This window comes from Malus sylvestris, chromosome 13, assembly GCF_916048215.2.
Source record: "Malus sylvestris chromosome 13, drMalSylv7.2, whole genome shotgun sequence".
NCBI lineage: Eukaryota > Viridiplantae > Streptophyta > Magnoliopsida > Rosales > Rosaceae > Malus > Malus sylvestris.
The window spans coordinates 15783786-15805104 of NC_062272.1; the positions used below are offsets into that span (position 1 = coordinate 15783786).

General features: G+C 35.9%; 2 protein-coding genes across 2 annotated transcripts; one reads left to right on the forward strand and one right to left on the reverse strand.

Moving 5' to 3' along the window:
* Positions 1-8620: 8620 nt before the first annotated feature.
* Positions 8621-9648, reverse strand: LOC126597479 (uncharacterized). Its single transcript, XM_050264274.1, has 4 exons — positions 9415-9648; positions 9105-9286; positions 8952-9038; positions 8621-8885 (listed from the first exon to the last, which is right to left on the reverse strand). The coding sequence occupies exons 1-4, from the start codon at positions 9476-9478 to the stop codon at positions 8850-8852; spliced, it is 369 nt and encodes a 122-aa protein (XP_050120231.1). The 5' UTR covers positions 9479-9648; the 3' UTR covers positions 8621-8849.
* Positions 9649-12800: 3152 nt separating this feature from the next.
* On the forward strand, positions 12801-16462 carry LOC126597476 (probable serine/threonine-protein kinase WNK9). Its single transcript, XM_050264271.1, has 7 exons — positions 12801-13230; positions 13346-13383; positions 13636-13863; positions 13965-14185; positions 14407-14564; positions 14648-15086; positions 15172-16462. The coding sequence occupies exons 1-7, from the start codon at positions 13156-13158 to the stop codon at positions 16224-16226; spliced, it is 2214 nt and encodes a 737-aa protein (XP_050120228.1). The 5' UTR covers positions 12801-13155; the 3' UTR covers positions 16227-16462.
* The last annotated feature ends 4857 nt before the right edge of the window (positions 16463-21319 follow it).

The window sequence follows — 21319 nt, forward strand, 5'->3', positions numbered from 1 at the left end:
AGAGAAGAGCGAAGAAGGAATGAGATTTGATCGTAGAGAAAAGCAAACGAAGCTCGAAGCTTGAAGCTCTACCCCTTGTGGTTGTCAATGTTGTAAGCCTAACTCCCTCTATCTAATTTGCTGTAAGGAAGCCCTAATTGGAGTTTTGTGTTTTGTGTGTGAGATTTGGGAGAAAAATTAAGGTTTTGTTAATTTATGTTTTATTTTGTCGGATAGGGGAATAAACCCTAGGATTTTGTGACTTTTGTGTGAGATTTGGGGGGGGGGAATTAGGGTTTTGTAGGCTTTTAGATGAAGGGAGGGAGAAGAAGTGAATGCGGCTGGGGATGGGGAAGGGGAAGACATGGGATTTTGGGTGGGGAAGACGATTTCTGGGTTTGGTGTTTTTTTGTTTTTTTTGTTTTTTTTTTGAAATAGGGTAAATATTATAATATTTATAATGCATAAAAAATTATTTTTTTGCCACGTGGCACAAATGTGGCAAACACGTTAGCTCTTAACGGATCAATTGATGTAAAAGTGAGGTGACACCCCGACTTGGAAAGGTCGAAGCATACTGGTCATCACCGTGAGGTGACGTAACCATAAGGGTAAGTGATGTAAAAGTGAAAAATTTCAAGACTAATGGAAACTAATTATACTAAATAGTGAAAAAGTGCGCAATCGTGGGAAGAACCCACTACAATTATTCAGAGCGTAATAGACAGTGAGACTACAGAAGAGTAGTCAAAACAACTAAGTACACTTATTACATAATCGTGATAAGTTCGTACGTTTAAACAGAAGAGTATGTCAGAACTGCTGTGATTCCTTGAATGCCACAAAAAGTACAACTATCTAGGTCCTGGAGGGGCAAAAAACAAAGTTGAGTGAGTCAGCAAAACAATGCTTATACGAAATCCTTTATTTTCGAATATACTAACCATTCGCCGTAAAACAAGTATAGTTTCCTTAAAACATACTACGTAGGTATGTAAACAATAAATCAACAGCATTGTAATAATAATATAACCAGAAATATGCCAAGTTATGATGTATCAAATGCCACAATAATATAATCATGTGATAATCAAGTATAGCTAAGTGCTCATCCATCTAAGCTGACACACAAGTTCAAACAGATAATTTCTGACACGAACAGGATTGGGTGTAATCAATATGCTCTAGTACTACAATCATGTGAAGGCTGGTGCAGAAGCACGGTCACATACAAGTCGAATTGCCTAATGCAATCTACCCGACAGGACTGGCACCTAACTTGGATACAAGACGAGCGAATGGTGCGATGTGAACATACACGTGAATGACTGGCCCTAGCCCTAGGGCGACTACTAACACCAGTGCAGCAAGATGAGCATGTACAAATATATATGAATATCATGACAGTAATATCTCAATCTTATAGCAGCATTTATCATAATTATATCACAATAACGGATACTTGGCAATATAAGCGTAAAAGTGAAGTAAATACGCATTTATGGAAACTATAATTATGTATAGGTATAAAAACAAACTACCCACTCACAAGTACGTCGCTGGGTCATAGCCATCGAGCCTAGCTTGGCCTCGAACGTCCTCGGGGATACGTTTCCCCTATATGTGAAATAACTAAAATAGAATTAATTAAAGCACATATACGGAAACCTAAATAAAACCCCCATAGTTTGCTCAAACCTAGGGTTTAAATATACCTTCGTGACCTACTCGACGTCACGAACATCCCCAAAATTTTAAAATAATTTTTGGACGGCTCATGCGTCGGCAATGGCACGGCCAGACGCGCCCCCACGCACAGGCCACTGTCGTCATTTAGTCTGACGCCGTCAGGAATATTCCGTCAACTATGACATAATATTCTGTCTCCTTCTCCAGTTTTCCTAGCTGTCGCCGCATTCCGCCGCAGTCTACAACTTGGTTTTTCACTTGATTTCTGGAAAATTTTCAATCTCACTATTCTAATTCATTTCTCAACCATTTTTTACGTACTTTATATGGATTTGAAGCTCGTGAAGAGTAGAATCACGTTATACCTGTTTGGAGTCCAAAAAGTGGACAAAGATCATTGGAAAAATCCTCGAAATTTCGACCAAAAGTGAACTCTTCGAAACTCGATCGTTTCACTTCCAAATTTCTCCCAAATTGTTGTAGGAGCCTGCGTAGAAGCTTCCCCAAGCTTCAAAACTTCCTAACTAGTTCGAAAACACGTCGAACTCAGTTTGCCCAAGTTTGGACCTCACGAGTTCAACGTTGAAAACTCATCCATTCCAGGTTTCAAGAACATGGTTATGTTATTGAGGATGAGATGAACGCGAAAATGAGATTCTTGGGTTTGATCCGCGAGCTTTGAAGCTCGTTTGAGGGTTTGCATAGAAGGAGAGAGTATACGGGAGAGAGAGAATGAAGAGAGAGATTTCCTTTTCTCTTTTTCTGATTAGGGGACAGAAATGAGGGAATGAATGAGATTGGTGAGAAAGTGAAATAATGGAGGAGGGTGCACATGATAGGCTAAATAAAAGCTAGGGATAGGGTTTTGGATTTTGTACAGAAAAGAGTATCAAAAATCTATCCGGAATAGTGTTTCCATACTGATAAAGTTTACGTACAATCACAACGTGTACAATTTAAATGTGATAGCGAGAAATAAAATAAAAGCGATATGAATACGTCCACGTCACTTGCCAATAAGGGCATAACAATCAATACACATCCTAGGGGAGAAATTACATAAGAAAATTAGGGACGGGTCGTCACATATGTCTTTTATTGCCATCTTTGTCCTTTCTATAGTATAGACGATAATTCAAAACCACATAAACCCAACCCATCACATCCCAACCCAAGCACAGCCAGCCACGACGTTCAACACGATCCCTCTCTCTTCCTCTTTTATACTCTCACACACAACCTTCATTTAGTTCCAAACCCCCAAAAAAATTTCGCCCTCTTCCACACGAAGACGACTTTCACTTTCAGTCTCAGTCAGCTTTCTCGTCTACTCTCCAATTTCTGATTTTCAACTACGACGATGTAATCCTTGAGTTCGAGCACTTGCACCACCAAGCTTACAATAAGGCCTTCGCTCACTTTCAATGTCCGCTACCCTTCCTCAACATCTATGCCCCTGGGACTTCCACTTCTAAGATTTAATATGAAAATACTAATACACCCTTAAAATAAAGTTTTCTAAAAAAAATAAAATAAAATAAACCAAAAAACAAAAGGCTCGACTGTTTTTTACCGCCATCTATGTCCTTTATATAATATAGGCGATAATCCAAAACCACAGAAACCTAACCCATCACATCCCAACCCAAGCACAGCCAGCCATAGTGTGCATCACGATCCCTCTCTCTTCCTCTTTTATACTCTCACACACAACCTTCATTTAGTTCCGATCCCCTAAAAAATTTTCGACCTCCTCTACACGAAGACGACTCCCACTCTCAATCTCGGTCAGCTTCCTTCTCTGCTCTCCAATTTCTAATTGTTAGCTACAACGATGTAATCCTTGAGTTCGAGCACTTGCACCACCAAGCTTACAACAAGGCCTTCGCTCACTTCAGTGTCCGCTGCCCTTCTTCAACATCTTAGCCCTTCAATTAGGACCTCCACTTCTAAGATTTAATATGAAAATACTAATACACCTTTAAAATAAAGTTTTCTAAACAAAAAAAAAAAAAACAAAAAACAAAAGGCTCGACTGTCTTTTACCGCCATCTCTGTCTTTTCTATAGTATATACGATAATCCAAAACCACAGAAACCCAACCCATCACATCCCAACCCAAGCACAGCCAGCCATGGTGTGCATCATGATCCCTCTCTCTTGCTCTTTTATATTCTCACACATAACCTTCATTTAGTTTTGAACCCCCAAAATTTTTATGACCTCCTCCATATGAAGACAACTCTCACTCTCAGTCTCGGTCAACTTCCTCCTCTGCTCTCCAATTTCTGATTTTCAACTACGACGATGTAATCCTTGAGTTTGAGTACATGCACCACCAAGCTTACAACGAGGCCTTCGCTCACTTTCAATGTCCGCTGCCCTTCCTCAACATCTCAGCCCCTCAATTGGGACCTCCACTTCTAAGATCGGCTCCACAACCAAATTGTTAGTGAAACGCCCAAAATGTGATGGTCCCTATCTCTTTCTCCCATTTTCTCCAAAGGTTGAACTTTAGATTTTGTTTTATTCTATGATTGAATTGGGGTGGTTCTAAAAGACGCTAGGCGCTAGTTGAGTGGTGGGTTAGGGCCTAGCGCCTAGGCAGACAAGGCGGATTTAAGTAAATCTATTATATTTCATGTAAATAAGTGTCTATTTATACTTTAAATATATATATATATATATATATATATATATATATATTCGTCATAAACTACAAAATAGAATGACATATATATTATGAAGTATTGGACATAATGAAAACATGGGGAACAAGCATATAATGTGTTCATTTAAGTATTCAACAAGTCTTTACAATTTATTGAAAAAAATTAAAATAAAATGCAAAATGAAAGCTATTTATTTTTTGTCTAAGTGAGTTGCAACCTAGTTAGTGCCTAGGCGGGTTTGGGCGGGCTAGGCGGTTGCCTAGGCTGTCTAGGTGAATGCCTTAGCAGGACTAGTCGTCCTTTCTTAATTTTCAAATGCCTAGGCATTAGTCTGGGCAGTGGCCAGCCGCCTAGCGCCTAGGCGGTGCTAGGCGGGGATTTTTAGAACAGTTTGTCTAACGAACTTCAAGGAGCACGGGTGGCTTTGAACTTATTCAATTCTACTTCGAATCTCCTTATCTCAATTGATCTTGCTTTGTTTAATTTCCATGGATGACAATTTTTTTATTTTTTTTGGTTGAGAAAACTTTATTTGAAGTGTGTATTAGTACTTTCATATCAATTTTTGGTTATAATTATCATAAATTTAAAAAGGTGGTTAGAATTCTATTTAGGGTCCAAAATTTGGTTAGTTTTCCAAATTTCCCAATTCGATTCCCACCGTAATGTCACATGTCACATGTATGTCTTGACCTAAACCAAACTAAAACAGTAGTAAAGTGTCATATGCTTTTATCATATTGGACCAGCTTCCACTACGGTGTAGGCTTCACATTTTTGAAGACTGCTTAAGGCTGCTTATGGTCCAATCAGGGCCGGTCTAGAGATTTTTGAGGTCTAGGGTGACGCCAAAAAAATGTGCCCTCACTTTATATAAGAAAATTATTTGTTTTCACACGTAAGACATCGATAAAATTATACTTAGAAAATCACTTCAAACTTAATAATTTAGAAACACGGAAAAACTATTTCATTTTGTATCGTGAGAAGGAAACAAAAAAACTCCAGGTTTACAAGTAGATAGATATGAGTTTTGTTTTCCATTTGAACTTTTAAAGTGTTTTTGTATAAATCATGAGGTGTTTTTTCTTATTTACTAACCTTGTCAATATGGGATTAAAAAAGTAATGATGTTTTTTTGTCTTTAATTGATATGTATAAGTAATAAATGAGTATTAAATTAAATTTTTTGATGACACGTCATATGATTTGCAAATTTGGTCTAAAAATTTGGCCAACGCATTACTCTTTGTTGAAGATTAGACTTGAATTGGAACAAATGTTTAAAAATAACAATTCACATAGCTACTAGCTACTAATTAAAAATAAATTAACAACCAAACAAAAATTTGTAAAAATTGAAAAGAATAAACATGCACTTAGCATTTTGAACTTAGGACATCTCGTTAATTTTAAACAACAAAAACTATTAATTCTAGTTAAACTTCTTGATTATTTAGCCAAATTTTATATATTTATACTCTTATGAAAAGAAATTTGTAAAAATTGAAAGGGAAATAAGCACACATGGTGTTTTGAACCCAAGAACTCATCATTAATATCAAACAACAAAATCATTAGTTCTAGTTAAATTTCTTTGTCATTGAACCAAATTTTATAAATTTATACTTTTATATGAAAATATGTATAAATATATCACCCTAATAATTTTGAAGCCCCCAATTATTTTGGGGCCCTGGACGGTCGCCCTGCCAGCATTAGGCCTAGGTCGGGCCTGGGTCCAATTTATTTGTGTACCTGCATGTACTTAACTTATTGTTTTTTAACGAATGATATTATTTACACTAAAATCATCTCCAACTCTTAGGTTAAAATCTAAAATTTTAAACTCAAAAATATTGAAAATCACTAAACCAACACCATGAAACTCATAGAACAATACGAAAGAATATGAAATACATAAAAGAATTGTTTTAAATTACTTGAGCAAATTTTTTTTTAATTACTTGAGCTATTGGATTAAATTTGGACCATTAGATCTTTTTTAGGCTTAAATGTCAAAATGGTCCCTGTGTTATAGCCATATGACCAATTTAGCCCCGTGTTTTCAATTTGGCTAACTTAGTCCTCGTATTTCTATGTTAAACAATTAAGGACATTTCATCTAATCTCTTTTAAAAATTCATAATAAAAATGTATGAGATATAATTACCCTTTCTCTTTACAAAAAATGTAAATCAATGAGAAATAACACATAAGAGATAAAACTTCCAATCTGAAAAATGATTAAGGTTGTGACATAGAAAAGAGAGGGGGTAATGTTAGGGAAGAGGTAAGAGAGTTGGGAGGAGAATAATTTTTCTTTTAATTTTTATTTAATTTTTATTTTTAAATATTTTAAATCAAATAAATTATAATTTTATTAATAAGTTATAATAATTTATATTTTTTTTACAAAAATTAGACAGAACTGTCCTTAATTGGTTAACAGAGATAAACACAATGACCAAATTGTTTAAATTGAAAACACAACGACTAAATTGACTCAATGACTAAAACATAGAGACCATTTTAACATTTAAACCTTTCTTTTACCATTGGATTTAATCATATTAGATCTTAGTAGTTGGATTCAATGAATTTATAAATTTAAAACTAAAACAAATACACATATATGGTGGGGCAGCCCCACTAACCCAGGGGAATCCTGGTCTAAATTTGTCCTAGAAATAAGTTTTGGGTTAAAACTCATATTTGCCCCAAGTTAGGGTAAGTTTAGAACCTAAAATTTGAGTTTTACTCAAAGGGTTGGAGTAGGTCTAAGGGGTGGAGGAGTGAGCTCACAAGGGGCTAGCAATAATGTAGTTTAAATTCGCCTTTGACAAGAATTGAACATAAGACCTCTCACTTACCAGTGAAGAGAAATACTACTAGACTGTAATATTGAGTGGTTGTTTGGGAAAGGATTTAATTAGTTGATTAGTTACTCTCAACATCCAATTTTCAACTACTCTCAACATCCAATTTTGTAAAGGAGTGGTGGTTGTGTGTTCAATAAAGGAGTGGTGTCCCCCCTTGGCTCATGGTATTATGACATTAACAATTCAACACAGATGCCAATCTGCTGCGGGCCTACAGCATGATTCGTTTCGACCATAAAACACAAAACAAAAAACAGCATGACTCACGATTATTAATTAAGAACTATATATACTCTCTACTTAATCTAGTGATGAACAAAACAAAACAAAACATCTCCAGGTCTATGGTTTTATAAAATCGTATCACAAATCACCGAGTGAGAACCGATACAAATTATCTTGTCTGCAATGCGATGCGTGTCAATGTTTTATTCGAACTTCTTATGTTTTTGTTCTTTTCACTTGCAACTTAAAAATAAATACAACACCTGCTCCTTCTCGGATTATAAATTTATTAAAAGAACCAAACAAACATTACAAAATGGTTGATGAGACAAATAGAACAGTTATAAATACTGTGTGTAAAATCAAGGAAACAAGCGTACACATAATACAACAAAGATCCTAATAGAGAACTTCAAACTGTTGTTCTACCTTTGGCAAATCATGTAGGTTTATAATATAGAGGACCAAAAACGAACATATTATCAACAAAGCAGACGAAGGACAGCAATCATGCGTGCCTATTTTTATACATTAACAAAAAAAAATATTATTTATAATTCCCATTTTACCGTAACACATTAATAATCTTTCTACTCCAATTTTCAACACAACTGCTGAAAACCCATCCCCCACCAGACATCGCGCCACCACCCAAACAACCACCACGTGATTCCCTCTCAACTTTAGCATCGCCATCTTCTCCGCTAACAAAAGTTACGCACGCGATCCCAACACATACTCATTAGTGGCAGAGTTCGCATTTCATGTGAGAAGAGGCATCTCACACTACTACAATATACCTTATCAGTGGCGAAGCAAAAACCGACAAGAAATCAATTTCTGTTGGAAATTTAGTAAAAATCCGACATAAAACAATGTAATGTCGGATTGGAATAGCGACACTAATGCTGGCGTCACGAAAGGGCTTCAGTGTCGGTTTGTACGCTTAATCCGCCAGTACGCAGCGTTGGCTAAAAGCGACACTGACACTGACGTCGATTTAAAGCGATGCAAACTTCAACATTACGTCGGTTTAAAGAGACGCTAATTACCAATTTAATTATAAAATATCCAAACTACCATCGATTTTGACCGACATTACATAACATATGGATACATATTTTATGATGTCGTTCATGAGTGACACCAAATATATTAATAATAAAAAAATCATTTTCCGTTTTTAATTAATAGTAATTAAAAATTATTATATAAAAATAAATCCCACCATATGTCAATGAAAAAACAAACAATTTTAAGCAAACTTCATATTAAAAATAAAATTTCTACCAACTATATATTAAATTTAAAATTAACTACAATTCCTAAAAATGTCCAACTCATACAAATTCTTCCCGAACTCTTGCAAAAGATTTTGAACCGGTTGTGTGGTTCAGAGTTTTCAACTGCCGATTATGCTTTTTTTTCCGGCAATCTCCTGAAAAATAAAAGAATTTATTAGACAAATTTCAAGGTATAATAAAATAAATCATGAAACGTTTACCATCATTTTTTCTTTATTCCAGTATGCCACCATCGAAATATTTCTGTAATCTTTAACCTCTGTTATGCTTTTTTTTTCGGCAATCTCCTGAAAAATAAAAGAATTTATTAGACAAATTTCAAGGTATAATAAAATAAATCATGAAACGTTTACCATCATTTTTTCTTTATTCCAGTGTGCCACCATCGAAATATTTCTGTAATCTTTAACCTTTGCCGCTACACGTTTCAAAAACGCACTAGAATTATAACTAATGCATTTTCCAGACGAATCAAACGAACAAGGTTGTTCTTTCCAATTCGGAATTGAGGGTCCGTATCTCTCTTGAGTTGATCCTTATAAATACAGAAAAAAAAATTAAAAACCAAGAAACAAAAATAAATTTTCAATTTAAGCATAAAACTAGTTAGAATACAAAACAGAAACTAAAATTAATAATCATAATAATTTAAAAATGAACCACCTTCGAGCTCTTCCTCTTCGAATTGGAGTTCCTCATAATGTTGATCTTTAAAATGGTGAGCCATAGCAAATGGGGAAGGAGAAGAGGAAAACCTGAAAAGGAGGAAGAAAGGGACGCAGAAGAAGAAAGTCTGAAATTGGGGGAGAAATGAAAGCACAGATGAAATGGGAAGGAGAGGGGTTTAAATATGGGTACTTAGTTTGCATCGGTTTAAACCAACACCAACTTCTAACACACTTTTTGAAATTCACATAGTGTCGCTTTAATGAAACTAGCGTTGCTTAAAACCGATGCAAACTTCTGACACACTTTTTGAAATTCACATAGCGTCATGAAACTAGTGTCTGTTAAAACCGACTCCAACTTCTGACACACTTTTTGAAATTCGCATAGCGTCGCTTTAATGAAACTCGCGTCGCTTCAATGAAACTAGCGTCGATTAAAACCGACACTAAGTTTCTCCATCCATGTCCTCGTGCAAAACAAGCGGGAAATTTCCCGCCTAATATTTCAAATACTATAATTTATATATATTAATTTTATAATTTTATAACCCTAAAAAATACTATAATAATTATATATATTAATTTAACAATTTTATACCCCTAAAAACTATAATAATTATATATATTAAATTAAATTTTAAAAATTGGTGACCATTGGATCGGCTTAAATATACATACCATTCAATTTCTTAAGTGTTATACGTACAAAATAAATAAATTTAAATCTACTTAATATATATATATACACACACACCATTGAACTTGATAGGTAACGAATTCTACGAAACTAATTTCAACGATCCAACTGTCAAACTTGTTTATATATGCTTCGAGATCTCATCGGCAAAAAATCTCAAAAAACAATCATTCAGAGATCAATTAACAAGACAAAACTTTTCGACGGTTATAAAATGAAAAATCACGATTTAACGGTTATTTTAACTCCGATTTGACATAGATATTTAAAAAAAACTAAAATCTATGTCGCTCAGAACCGACGCAGGCTTTAAAATATTTAAACACAATACTTTATGTCGCTTAAAAGTGACACTGTTTTGTTTAAAGCGACACCAATATTTAAAAATTATTAAAATATATGTCGGTTATAAGCAACATTAAATGTTTACGTCAGTTTAAAAGCGACGTAGACATTTTATGATCCTTATAAGCGATAGTAAATATGACGTCATGTTCAGTTATTGTCGCAACTGTCTTATCCGCCACTATATTATATTAAACCGACACCACTTACTGACACTATAAGGCCCTTTTCTAGTAGTGTCACAAATTTAAAAGGAATTAAACGGATGGTATTTACAAAGTTACTAACCAAAACATCATAAATTTTTTTAGTAGTGCTGCACTTTTTTTATACGGATAAAATTGAGAGTTTAGGTGTAAAAATATTAAAATTGGGTGTAGAATGAGAATAGTTGGGTACAAATAAAATTTCACAAACTAAATTCATTTAAATTAAAAACACAAAAATAAGTGTGTAACTCACCCAAAGAGCTAAGAATTTTTTAGGTTAAGTCTCCACTAATATAATCCTAACTCATATTTCACTTTTCAATTTCATTGTATTATGCGACTCAAGTGAAATAAATTTTGAGTTTTTCTTTATACAAGTAATATTTTAGACTCAATTCATCTAAACTATGGAAAGAAATATTCAAACTTACGTGTAAAGGAGCAAAGATACTGCTCTAACAAACTTAGTTAAATTCATGTATATATGCATCATTTATGAGTTGAAAACTTCACAATACAAATCTACCACAAGATAACATGAATCTAAAATGTCATTTTTATTGACACGCACGTTAAAACACCAAAATTAAATATGATTACAACACAAAAGCTAAGCCATAATTAGTCTTGAATTTGGTTGAGTATGTAGGACTCCTATGCATGTGCATCTCCAGTCTTTGCTCCTCTTGCCCGCAGCAGTACATGGACGGAACGTATACTCAATTATATGCTCTGGTTAGGTTTTTGTGTAGATTTATTAGTTTTGCGAACGGTAGCTTCTGTTATATAGATGGTATCATTCACCTAACAATACTTGGCACGCAGGACCTGCATTGCATGGGGACCGATATTCATTCACTGCAGGCTTTGACACAAAAGTATAGACGCATCGACTTTTTATCATATAAATCACATGCCATGCAATCGTGAGGTTTCTACGTGCTCGATGGAAAAGTTGGAAAGAGAACTGTACGATTGAGCGTAGATTAGAACCCATATTCAATGTCATTATAAAAGAAAAGGAAAATAAATATAATACCCGAAAGGTACAACAAAATACAAGAGATAAGAGGAGATTGTTTTTCACACCCTGTTTAGCCTTTGTTTTCAAATCGAGCCTAATATACATGGCTTGTCTAAAAGTACTTTTGTAGAAGCCACTTTTGTTTGCAAGTGCTTATTGTATAAGCGGTATTTAAAATATAACAAAATGTTTATAAAAAGGTTCATGTGATTCCTAAAAGTACGTTTATAACTCAAAACATTTTCTTCCCAAATACGTTTTTTTTTAACCAAATAAACACTTTTTAGTCATTCTGAAATATTATCAAATAGGTCGATAAAATAGAACAAGCCAATATAAGATGAACAAGGTAAAAAAAAAGCATGGTATGAAGTTTTCTGTAGGACCAGAGTCGAGTCCTCATCACACCCACCATTTTCCAACTATAAAGTCTTTCACAAGATTTTCGTGATTTAAATTTAAAACTTTCCCCGAAATGAAAAGGTTCCACGTTCTCATTTGTACCACAAAACCATAAAATAGCACATTTACATAATTATAAATCAATTTTGTATATAATAGATGAAACTTTCACACACTAATTGTCTCTTCTTGTACATTTTTATTTACTTTTAGTTGTAGCGGTTATTTGGATAAAAAACTGAATGTATGTTGACACACTCTTCAATGCATATGAAACCAACATATAAAATAATAGGGGTCGCCTCCATATGTGTCAACTTTGTTGTGAGCATTTCGCTCACCACATTTTACCGCTGGATTAACTATTGTTAGATAAGTATTAGTTTTGAAATTTGTGTAGCATATAAATTAAACCACATCATCAAAACTGTACCACAACTTCATGGTGGTGATAAAATAAAATAAACTCCAATATATCAAAGTAGTCTATTAATTTTTAGCCTTTAAATTTAATTAAGAAATTATTTAAAATAAAAAATAAATAAATGTATGCAGAATAAGAAAAGATTGTTTGGTTTGGATATCGCTTCCATAATAAATACGTTAAAGAAATGAAGATAAAACTTAAAAGTTGGGAAGCTTGGTTGGTTGGTCCATGTCGTGCAAGTAGTTGGTTTAAATGTTTTAACTGCAGCTCGTGAAGAGATAGGGAAGGACAGGAAGGTGAAAGGGATTTGTTTTGTCAGGTTCTGTGGTTTTGGGGCCTGTTGTTTCTGAGTAGTTGTTTGTTGTAGTTGGCAATTATCTTTGTCCTCCTCCTGATGGACTCTCCAAGGATCTCTGCTTTCTTCTTCTTCCCTCCACAATAAACAACTAGCATTCTATTTCTTCCCTGCATTTTTTTATTAATATTCATTACCATATCAGCCTCCATTAGCATTCTCTCTCTCTCCCTACCTGTGACTGTATATTGATTGAGATAACAAGAAACATTTGATATATATGGTGAGAAGAAACAATTTAACATAGAGAAATTAATAGGTAAAAAGAAAAAAAGGAATGAATGGTGGTACAGCTTCTGAAGAAGAATTCTCTGAGTTTGTAGAGGTTGATCCTACTGGAAGATATGGAAGAGTAAGCTCCTCTTCTCCTTTCCTCTAATTTGTTTTCAATTTTCATGACTTTCTGCCATTTGGGTTAGTTTATAATTTTGTTTTTAACTCCAAGATTGCTGTTTTTGTTTTTGCAGTACAACGAAGTTCTTGGCAAAGGAGCTTCAAAAACAGTGTATGGTTTCAATACCCTTTTCAAAGTAATGCATAAGTTTGACTTTTTATGTGGTTTAATCAAAACCCCTCTCAAAATACTGCAGAAGTTTGAATTTTTATGTGGTTTGTTCAGTCAAAACCCTTTTGAATTTATGCACAAGTATATATTTTTATGTGGTTAAATTCAAAACCTTTTTCAAATTAATGCCCAAGTTCGAATTTTTGTGCAAAAAAATGTATTTTTGTTCATAATTTGTGTTGATTTTTGCAGATATAGGGCCTTTGATGAGTATGAAGGGATTGAAGTGGCATGGAATCAGGTGAAGCTTTATGATTTTCTGAGAAACCCTGAGGATCTCGAGAGGCTATACCGCGAAATTCATCTACTCAAGACCTTGAAACACAACAATATCATGAAGTTTTACACCTCTTGGGTTGATACTACCAACAGAAATATCAACTTTGTTACTGAGATGTTTACTTCTGGTACTCTCAGGCAGTAAGTTTCAGTTTCACCCTTTGTTTTCTGGTCCGAGAATGTAAATTTTTTGTTGATTATTCAATGTGGGGGGTTTTTTTTTTATTGGTTTTTGTGTGTAGGTATAGGCTAAAACACAAGAGAGTTAATATCAGGGCAGTGAAGCATTGGTGCAGGCAGATTTTGAAAGGGCTTCTCTATCTTCACAGCCATGACCCTCCTGTGATCCACAGAGATCTCAAGTGTGACAACATTTTCATCAATGGGAACCAAGGTGAGGTCAAGATTGGTGATCTTGGCCTCGCTGCTGTCCTCCGTAAATCTCACGCTGATCGTTGTGTTGGTAAGTCATTTCGAGGTGCTTGAATGTCTTTTCAGTGATTAGAATATCTAGAATTGCTTGACAATTTGAGGTTCTTCAAGCATATGCCAGTGTTCATAACGAACTTCCGGATATTTGTTTTTCGCACATGAACTAATTCGATAGAGTTTTTACTCTTTGAGATCATCTCATCTTTGTCTTGTTTCTCTCTCTTTCCCTTTGGTTTCTTTCCGCTTGCTCAGGAACACCGGAGTTCATGGCTCCAGAGGTTTACGAAGAGGAATACAATGAGTTGGTTGACATTTATTCTTTTGGGATGTGCATCTTGGAGATGGTTACCTTTGAATATCCATATAGCGAATGCAATCATCCTGCTCAAATCTATAAGAAAGTTATCACTGTAGGAACTCTGAACTCTCAAGTTACTTTTCGAGTTGGTTTTTGTTTCTTCCAAATGATTTATGTATTTAATTTTTGATATAGGGGAAAAAGCCAGAAGCCCTATTCAAGGTGAAGGATCCTGAGGTGCGGCGTTTTGTTGAGAAGTGCTTAGTGACCGTGTCTCGTAGGCTTTCTGCTAGGGAGCTTTTGAGAGACCCCTTTCTCCAGGTTGATGACTACGGATACAATTTAAGGCCAACAGAGGATCAAAGGGATATGTATGAAATAGGGCCTCTCTTAAGACAACCTCACTCTTCACTTCATCAAAGTAACAGCTCTTTGAGCAACGGGCATGGCAATTATCTTGGTTACGAAACAGAAAATGATTTGGACTACAATCCGATTGATTATGGATTGAGCGAAATTGATCTCTTCGCTTGTCAAGAGGATGAGCATTTTGGAGATGTTGACCTCACAATCAAAGGGAGGCGGAGAGAAGACGATGACATCTTTTTAAGGCTCAGAATTGCAGATAAAGAAGGTAAAAGTTTCAGTCTAACTGCATACATGTGCTGTTATGTCGTGTAAAATTCTGAAATGAAACTATACGTTCCTTTTCTCTGCAGGCCGCATCCGAAACATCTATTTCCCTTTTGATACTGAGAATGACACGGCATTGAGTGTTGCCAGAGAGATGGTTTCTGAGCTTGATATCACAGACCAAGATGTTACAAAAATAGCAGAGATGATTGATGGTGAAATTACTACCTTGGTACCGGAGTGGATTAAGGGACGTGGCATAGAAGAAATTCCCCATTGCAATAATGCAAGTTTTTGTCAAAATTGTGCTTCGTATGGTTCCATTTTGGATTATGCATCACCGGATATTCCTGGTGTCAAGCACCTCCAAGTTCTTCAGTGCTCAAAACACGGATCAGCTGCTGTCCATGGACGTTTCGAAGAGATTACATACCAAGTTGAAGGCGCAGAGCGTGGTCTTACAGGTGCACCTAGAACATCAAACCATTCTGATGGCTTGCACTATGCTGATATCTGGGCTCAAAGAGAAGGACCGGAATTAAGCTCACAAGGTTCAGGAGATTCGAGTGATATCCAATGCAACGAAAATCATGAAACATTGGATGTAACAAACTTTGGAAAGGAAGAGAGAATTATAATGATGGACAATCGGAGTGATTCGAAAGCAAGAAATTCTATCTCAGAGAAACTTTCAGCCACTTCTGATCGGTTAGATGATTATGAGAATGAGCTTCGCCAAGAACTGCGATGGCTCAAAGCAACGTATCAAATGCAGTTGAGGGAGATTAGGGACCAACAGCTTGGAGCTAGACCGAAAGCTTCAAGCCTAATTCCAAATTCAAATCACTCAGAGAACAGGGAGACAAATGGAGCTTCAATGTCCTTGGCTTCGCCCCAGCGGACAAAAGAAAACAAAAAACCTTCCTTGAAATCCTTTTCCTCGGGGAAGCATTTCACATATTTTCCAGTGGATGCTGAAAAGAAACATTTGGCAAGCCCTGGTGTCCAAAATCACGAGGCATTTGATGGGGCTTACAGTCCTGAACAAATCATTACTGCAAAGAGTTTCTATATTGGTGCATTGCTTCCACACTCTCTTCACCGGGCAACTTCTCTACCGGTCGATGCTATAGATGTTTAGGGGCCTGCCAACTTCTCTATTTCTGTCACCAGGTTTACAGTACACCCTCAAATAATACTAGCAGGTGCCTCTTTTCACCGATACGAAAAACAAATGTGATGGATATTACTTGTACAAGCTGAGATTTAATTTACAGCCTGTAGGTTTTGTTCTCAGATGAAACAATTCCAGGTAAAAAAATTGAATCAATGTACATTACCCACTAACATGAAAGTAAGAAGGCTTGATTACATGAATTTGTGTCTCATGTCTCAGAAGGTAGGAGATAAGAGTTAATGTGATTTATGATGACTGCAGATGATAGTGAATCAGTGATGGGAGTAAATTAGTTGATACATTTCTTTCTGGTCTATAGAATGCCTTTACAAATGAATACACCTCGTGACATGTAAGTTCATCTCGTCCTTGAGACAAGTTCCCAATACTTTCTCCCAGTACCACAAGATGTCAAGAATGGTAGACAACCACTAGAGGAATTTTATCTCGTTTCTTATTCCGATGATATTAGATTACAAAAGCTTAAGCCGCCTAAAATGAGACAACAATGTATATAACTTAGTATAGCACCTAGAGGAATACTAGGTCAGTGTATCAACAAGCAACAGCTACAATTTAGTCTGCTGTTAATGATCTACTTCCTTTTCCTCCACCCAACCTTCCCTTTCTTTTTCTTCTTTACATAAGGTAAAAGCTCCTAAAAAATACCACTTTAAGAGGACTGTATGATGGTTGCTGGTTTTACAGAACAAAAATAGAATGGTCCAGCTGAGAGTCTACTATATAGCTCCACTGGTTTAAATGTCATGGACCTCACTGCAGGGCCATGTGAATTTTGGCCTCACCAAGTAATCAATTTGTGCTATGATATTTGAGGATGAACATTTCCTCCAAATCGGGTATCACTACACCAAATGACTATTGGTCGTAACCATATTCAAGGACTATTTCAAAGTTACGTTGAGGTTAAATATGAAAAACAGTAACAACTCTCTACGTGCAATTTTAGTATTCAATGGTGGATGTACACTAGGGCAAGCGATGGCTATTGCCCATGTTTGGCTATTGCCAATGTTTGCCATTTTGTACTATCCTTGAAATTGCCTCACACTACATTAATGTACTCTTTGAGGATATATTTCATTGGAGCAAGGTGTTCGACAAAATGTCAGTAAAAATGTTGGAACTAGTTATTTTAGAAACTAGATATTGTGGTAGGGAATACTTCCGACCTTCTCTTGAAAATCAGTGTTTGAACGTCTCTAATCTTGCCCCAACATGAAAAACTCATGAATACTCGATTGCCAACACAAATCGAAGATCAATAAGTAAACAATAATCCAGAGCACAATGATGCATTATTAAAAACGTTTTTGAGTGTATCAGGCTTTCGTTTCACTATGGTAACCAATGTATGCTTGATTGCATATCTATCCCCCCGCGTGCAGCACGAAAACATTGATACGGCTTTCTGCCTTACGAGCTTTAGAAAAAGTGATTGTACGATAAGCACTTTCACACGTAGACAGATTCCATTTCTCATCACTCTTTTAAAAGTGCTTCTCAAAACAACCTTCCCATGTTGAGTGGGTTAAGTATCAGTCCATCAGAAGAAAATAGAAAGAAAGAAAAGAAATCATGGAAAGTAAAGCCGTACAGAAAAGAAATCATTGATCACCAACAACCACCACCACGACGCATTGAGTACATGTCCAGCTCTTGTCATCCTCGTCAGCCCCTAACCTCCCCACTTTCCCATTTAAACATCTATGACTTTTCCACACCAACAGGTGATCAGAATTTCAGAGTCGGTGACGTTAACCACACAAGCGCACTATTAGAACCTTTGTTATGCATGTTTTTTTTTTAACCACAACGGTACAAGGAAAATTTATTGATATAAAAAAAGAATTTATATGTAGTCAGAAGGGACATAAACCTTATTTCTTATAGGCAGAAAAAAAAAAAACAAAATACAAGAAAAGAGGGGGGAGGGGGGGGGGGAGGGGGGACATACAATTTACCCCTCTTGAAAAAGAAAATACAAGAAAAAGATGAGGGACATAGACCTTACCTCTCTTGAGAAAGAAAATACAAGAAAAAGATTAGGTGAAAAAGAAAACCACGCATCAAGAAGGGGAGAAACCCGTAGGGTGGCATGCCCAAGAAATCTGACTGCAGAATATGAAGAATATCTATAGGAGGAGCGGCATGCCAAACAAGTGAAGACGAGAGAACCTTAAATTGGCTAATTTGTTAGAAACTGCATTCCATTCTCGAAATGTATGAGAGCAATAGAATACCATGATCTGCCATAGAACAATACAATTTTTCCAATGTGTCTAGAGTGACAAGGAGGAGAAAAAAAAAATTCCAAAAGCAAAACAAGATATCACGCTAGAAAAGTCACTTTCCAGCCATAAATTTTTCCAACCCTGCACGTGAGCTAACTCTACAGTAAGGATGACAACATGAAGCTTCGCATAAAAAGAAGTAAGATGGAGAAACCACCAAGAAAATAACCCACAGAATCTCGGAAAACCCCACCACAAGCAGCATAACCCGGGTTACCTTTAACAAGGCCATCAATATTCACTTTGACCCAAGAAGATGGAAGGGGGTGCCAAAGAATAGGGACTATAGAAGGAGCTTTACAAAAACTCATCCGAAATTCCAAGAGAGACTAAAAGTTGCTTATCCAAAATACCTCGTACCTGACCAAGGGTGAAAACTCCAACCTGCCTAATCCAGGCCGAAATGGAACGTCAAAGGCGTGAGAAGGAAGGGGGCTTACTTTCAAACCTCACTTTGTTACGCATCTTCCAAGTAGCCATTAGCAAGAAAAACCTTGAAGTTAGCCAGACATTGCGAAGTTGTGGAGAAAACTGCTTTGACACAAAAACAAGCAATAAATCTGAGAATGAACCCGTAAGTGGAAGAATTGTGCCAATTTGGGTAGCTAGCCAACACCTAGCACGTTGTAAAAATTATCTCTGCAAATAAATAAATAAATAAATAAAACTAAATAAAAATAAAACTAAGATCGTTTAGTTAATTAATTGTAGTATATAGATACAAGACTCGTAATGCTTTTACCAAATCTGTCCATCTAATTTTAAACAGTTTAATGACTAAACGATCTTAGTTTTAATTGATTTTTTTTGGAGATGATGTTTAAATAGTAATTTATAATATGAACATTTCCAATCATAAACATGAAATACTGTGAATAGACCACAAGGTGTTATAAGAAGAATTATCCTTAATCCTTGAGAAGCCAAGTTTTCTCTTGGAAGAGTGCCTATTTAGTAAATACTAATTGGTAATTAATAAGGTACTAACTGTTGTAGGCATAATTTACTGAACAATTATGGAGGCCTTAGAGAGAGGGGTGCAGCAATGTTAGACAGAAAGAGAGAGATGTGTAATTCTGAGGTGTGTTCTATTCCACCCCATCGTGCCTTTATTTATAGTAGTAGGGAAGGTTAATTCCTTACCCTTTTAGAATTACAACTCTAATAGGATATTAACTACTGAAGAGAATATTCAAATATATACCTAGATACACTAGGATTTACACAATCACATTCCTATTATAATAGGACTGCAACACTCCTCCTTGAGTGTGTAAATACTCAAGTAAATGGTGCATCAAGTCTTCAATGATGAAGTAAGTTCAGTTGATGAAGTCGTCGGCACAATGAGTGAATGCGAGTTTCAAATTAACCGAAGAATGCATAAATAGGATTGGCTCACAAAATATCGCTATGGTAAACCCCCAAGGTGGGAGAAAACCCATAGACTAAGGAGAAAAGTGAGAAGTTGCATTAAGTCAAAACTATACGTCTTCTGGACGCAAGTAGAAGAGCTTACAAGGGTATGATCAGCCCAGGATAAGTGCCACGTTAAAACCTAGAAAGGTAGCAAAAACCCAGTGGGAAAAATGCTCTTAATCGTAGGGAAAAACAATACACTAAGATCAAGTGAGTATACTTCAGAATACTCCCCCTGAGTTTTATAGAACTTCCAAGTGAGAATTACAAGCATTGCATATGAATAGTTAGGCATACCAATTCCTCAGACAAGCTTTTGGAATGTTGACTTCTGCAGTGACGTCGTGAAGAGGTCGGCAAGGTTATCTAGGATTGGCTTACAAAACTTCAATCTCCTGATGTTTTGCTAATGTAGATGTAGACGCAATATGTCTTGGCGTTGTCTTCGTTGATGTATCAAGTCTTGGTCGGGTGGATACATGCGGCATAGTCTTCATGGATTGTTGTTGGGACTCAACGATAGATGAAAACACAGCAAGTACTTCGATTATGCTCAACAAGAACTTCTAACCATGTCTCACTTGTGTCGTAGTGAAGTGAGGTGAGTTTTGAAACAATTTGAATGTTTCGCAACTAAGGTCATATCATGGACCTCCAAGATATTACGATATCCCTTAATGGTAAAGACATAACCATTTGGGGATTTTTCCTTGTGTGGGTTTGATAAGTAACCTGTGTCAGCATAACAAACAAGGCAAGCATCATTTCGAGGATCATGAGGGTTGGATTCACTCGAGATGCGTTGGGATTTGCCCAAATTCGTAATACCTTTAGGGTACGTCTTTAATACCAATTCAGTGGTTACATGTAGGCGCGATGCTGCATCTTTACCAATAGATCAACAACAAAGGAGATATCATGTCTAATATAATGAGCTAAGTACAACGAAGCGCAAAGTTGAACTCAGATATGGAATTTCTGATTCCATAACCTCTTCAAGGGTCTCATTTGCATATAATGTATTGACGATCATAGGTATACCCCAAGGTAACACATTCGGGGTGTAGTTCGACTGGTAGACCAAGTTACCGTTAGAACAACACTTGAACTTCATGTCAAGGCATAAAAGAGTTTTCCTAAGATCCTTCATCTCAAATTTCGTCTTAAGGTGCGAGACAGTTTTCTCAAGCTCTTCTAGAGTCTTAGTGAGATACATGTTAACGACATAAACTGTAACTCTAGCAATTCAGAATAAGACTTCATAATTTAACATGCAAGGGCATTCATTCAATCCCTGACTGATCGAATAATCACTTAGACGAG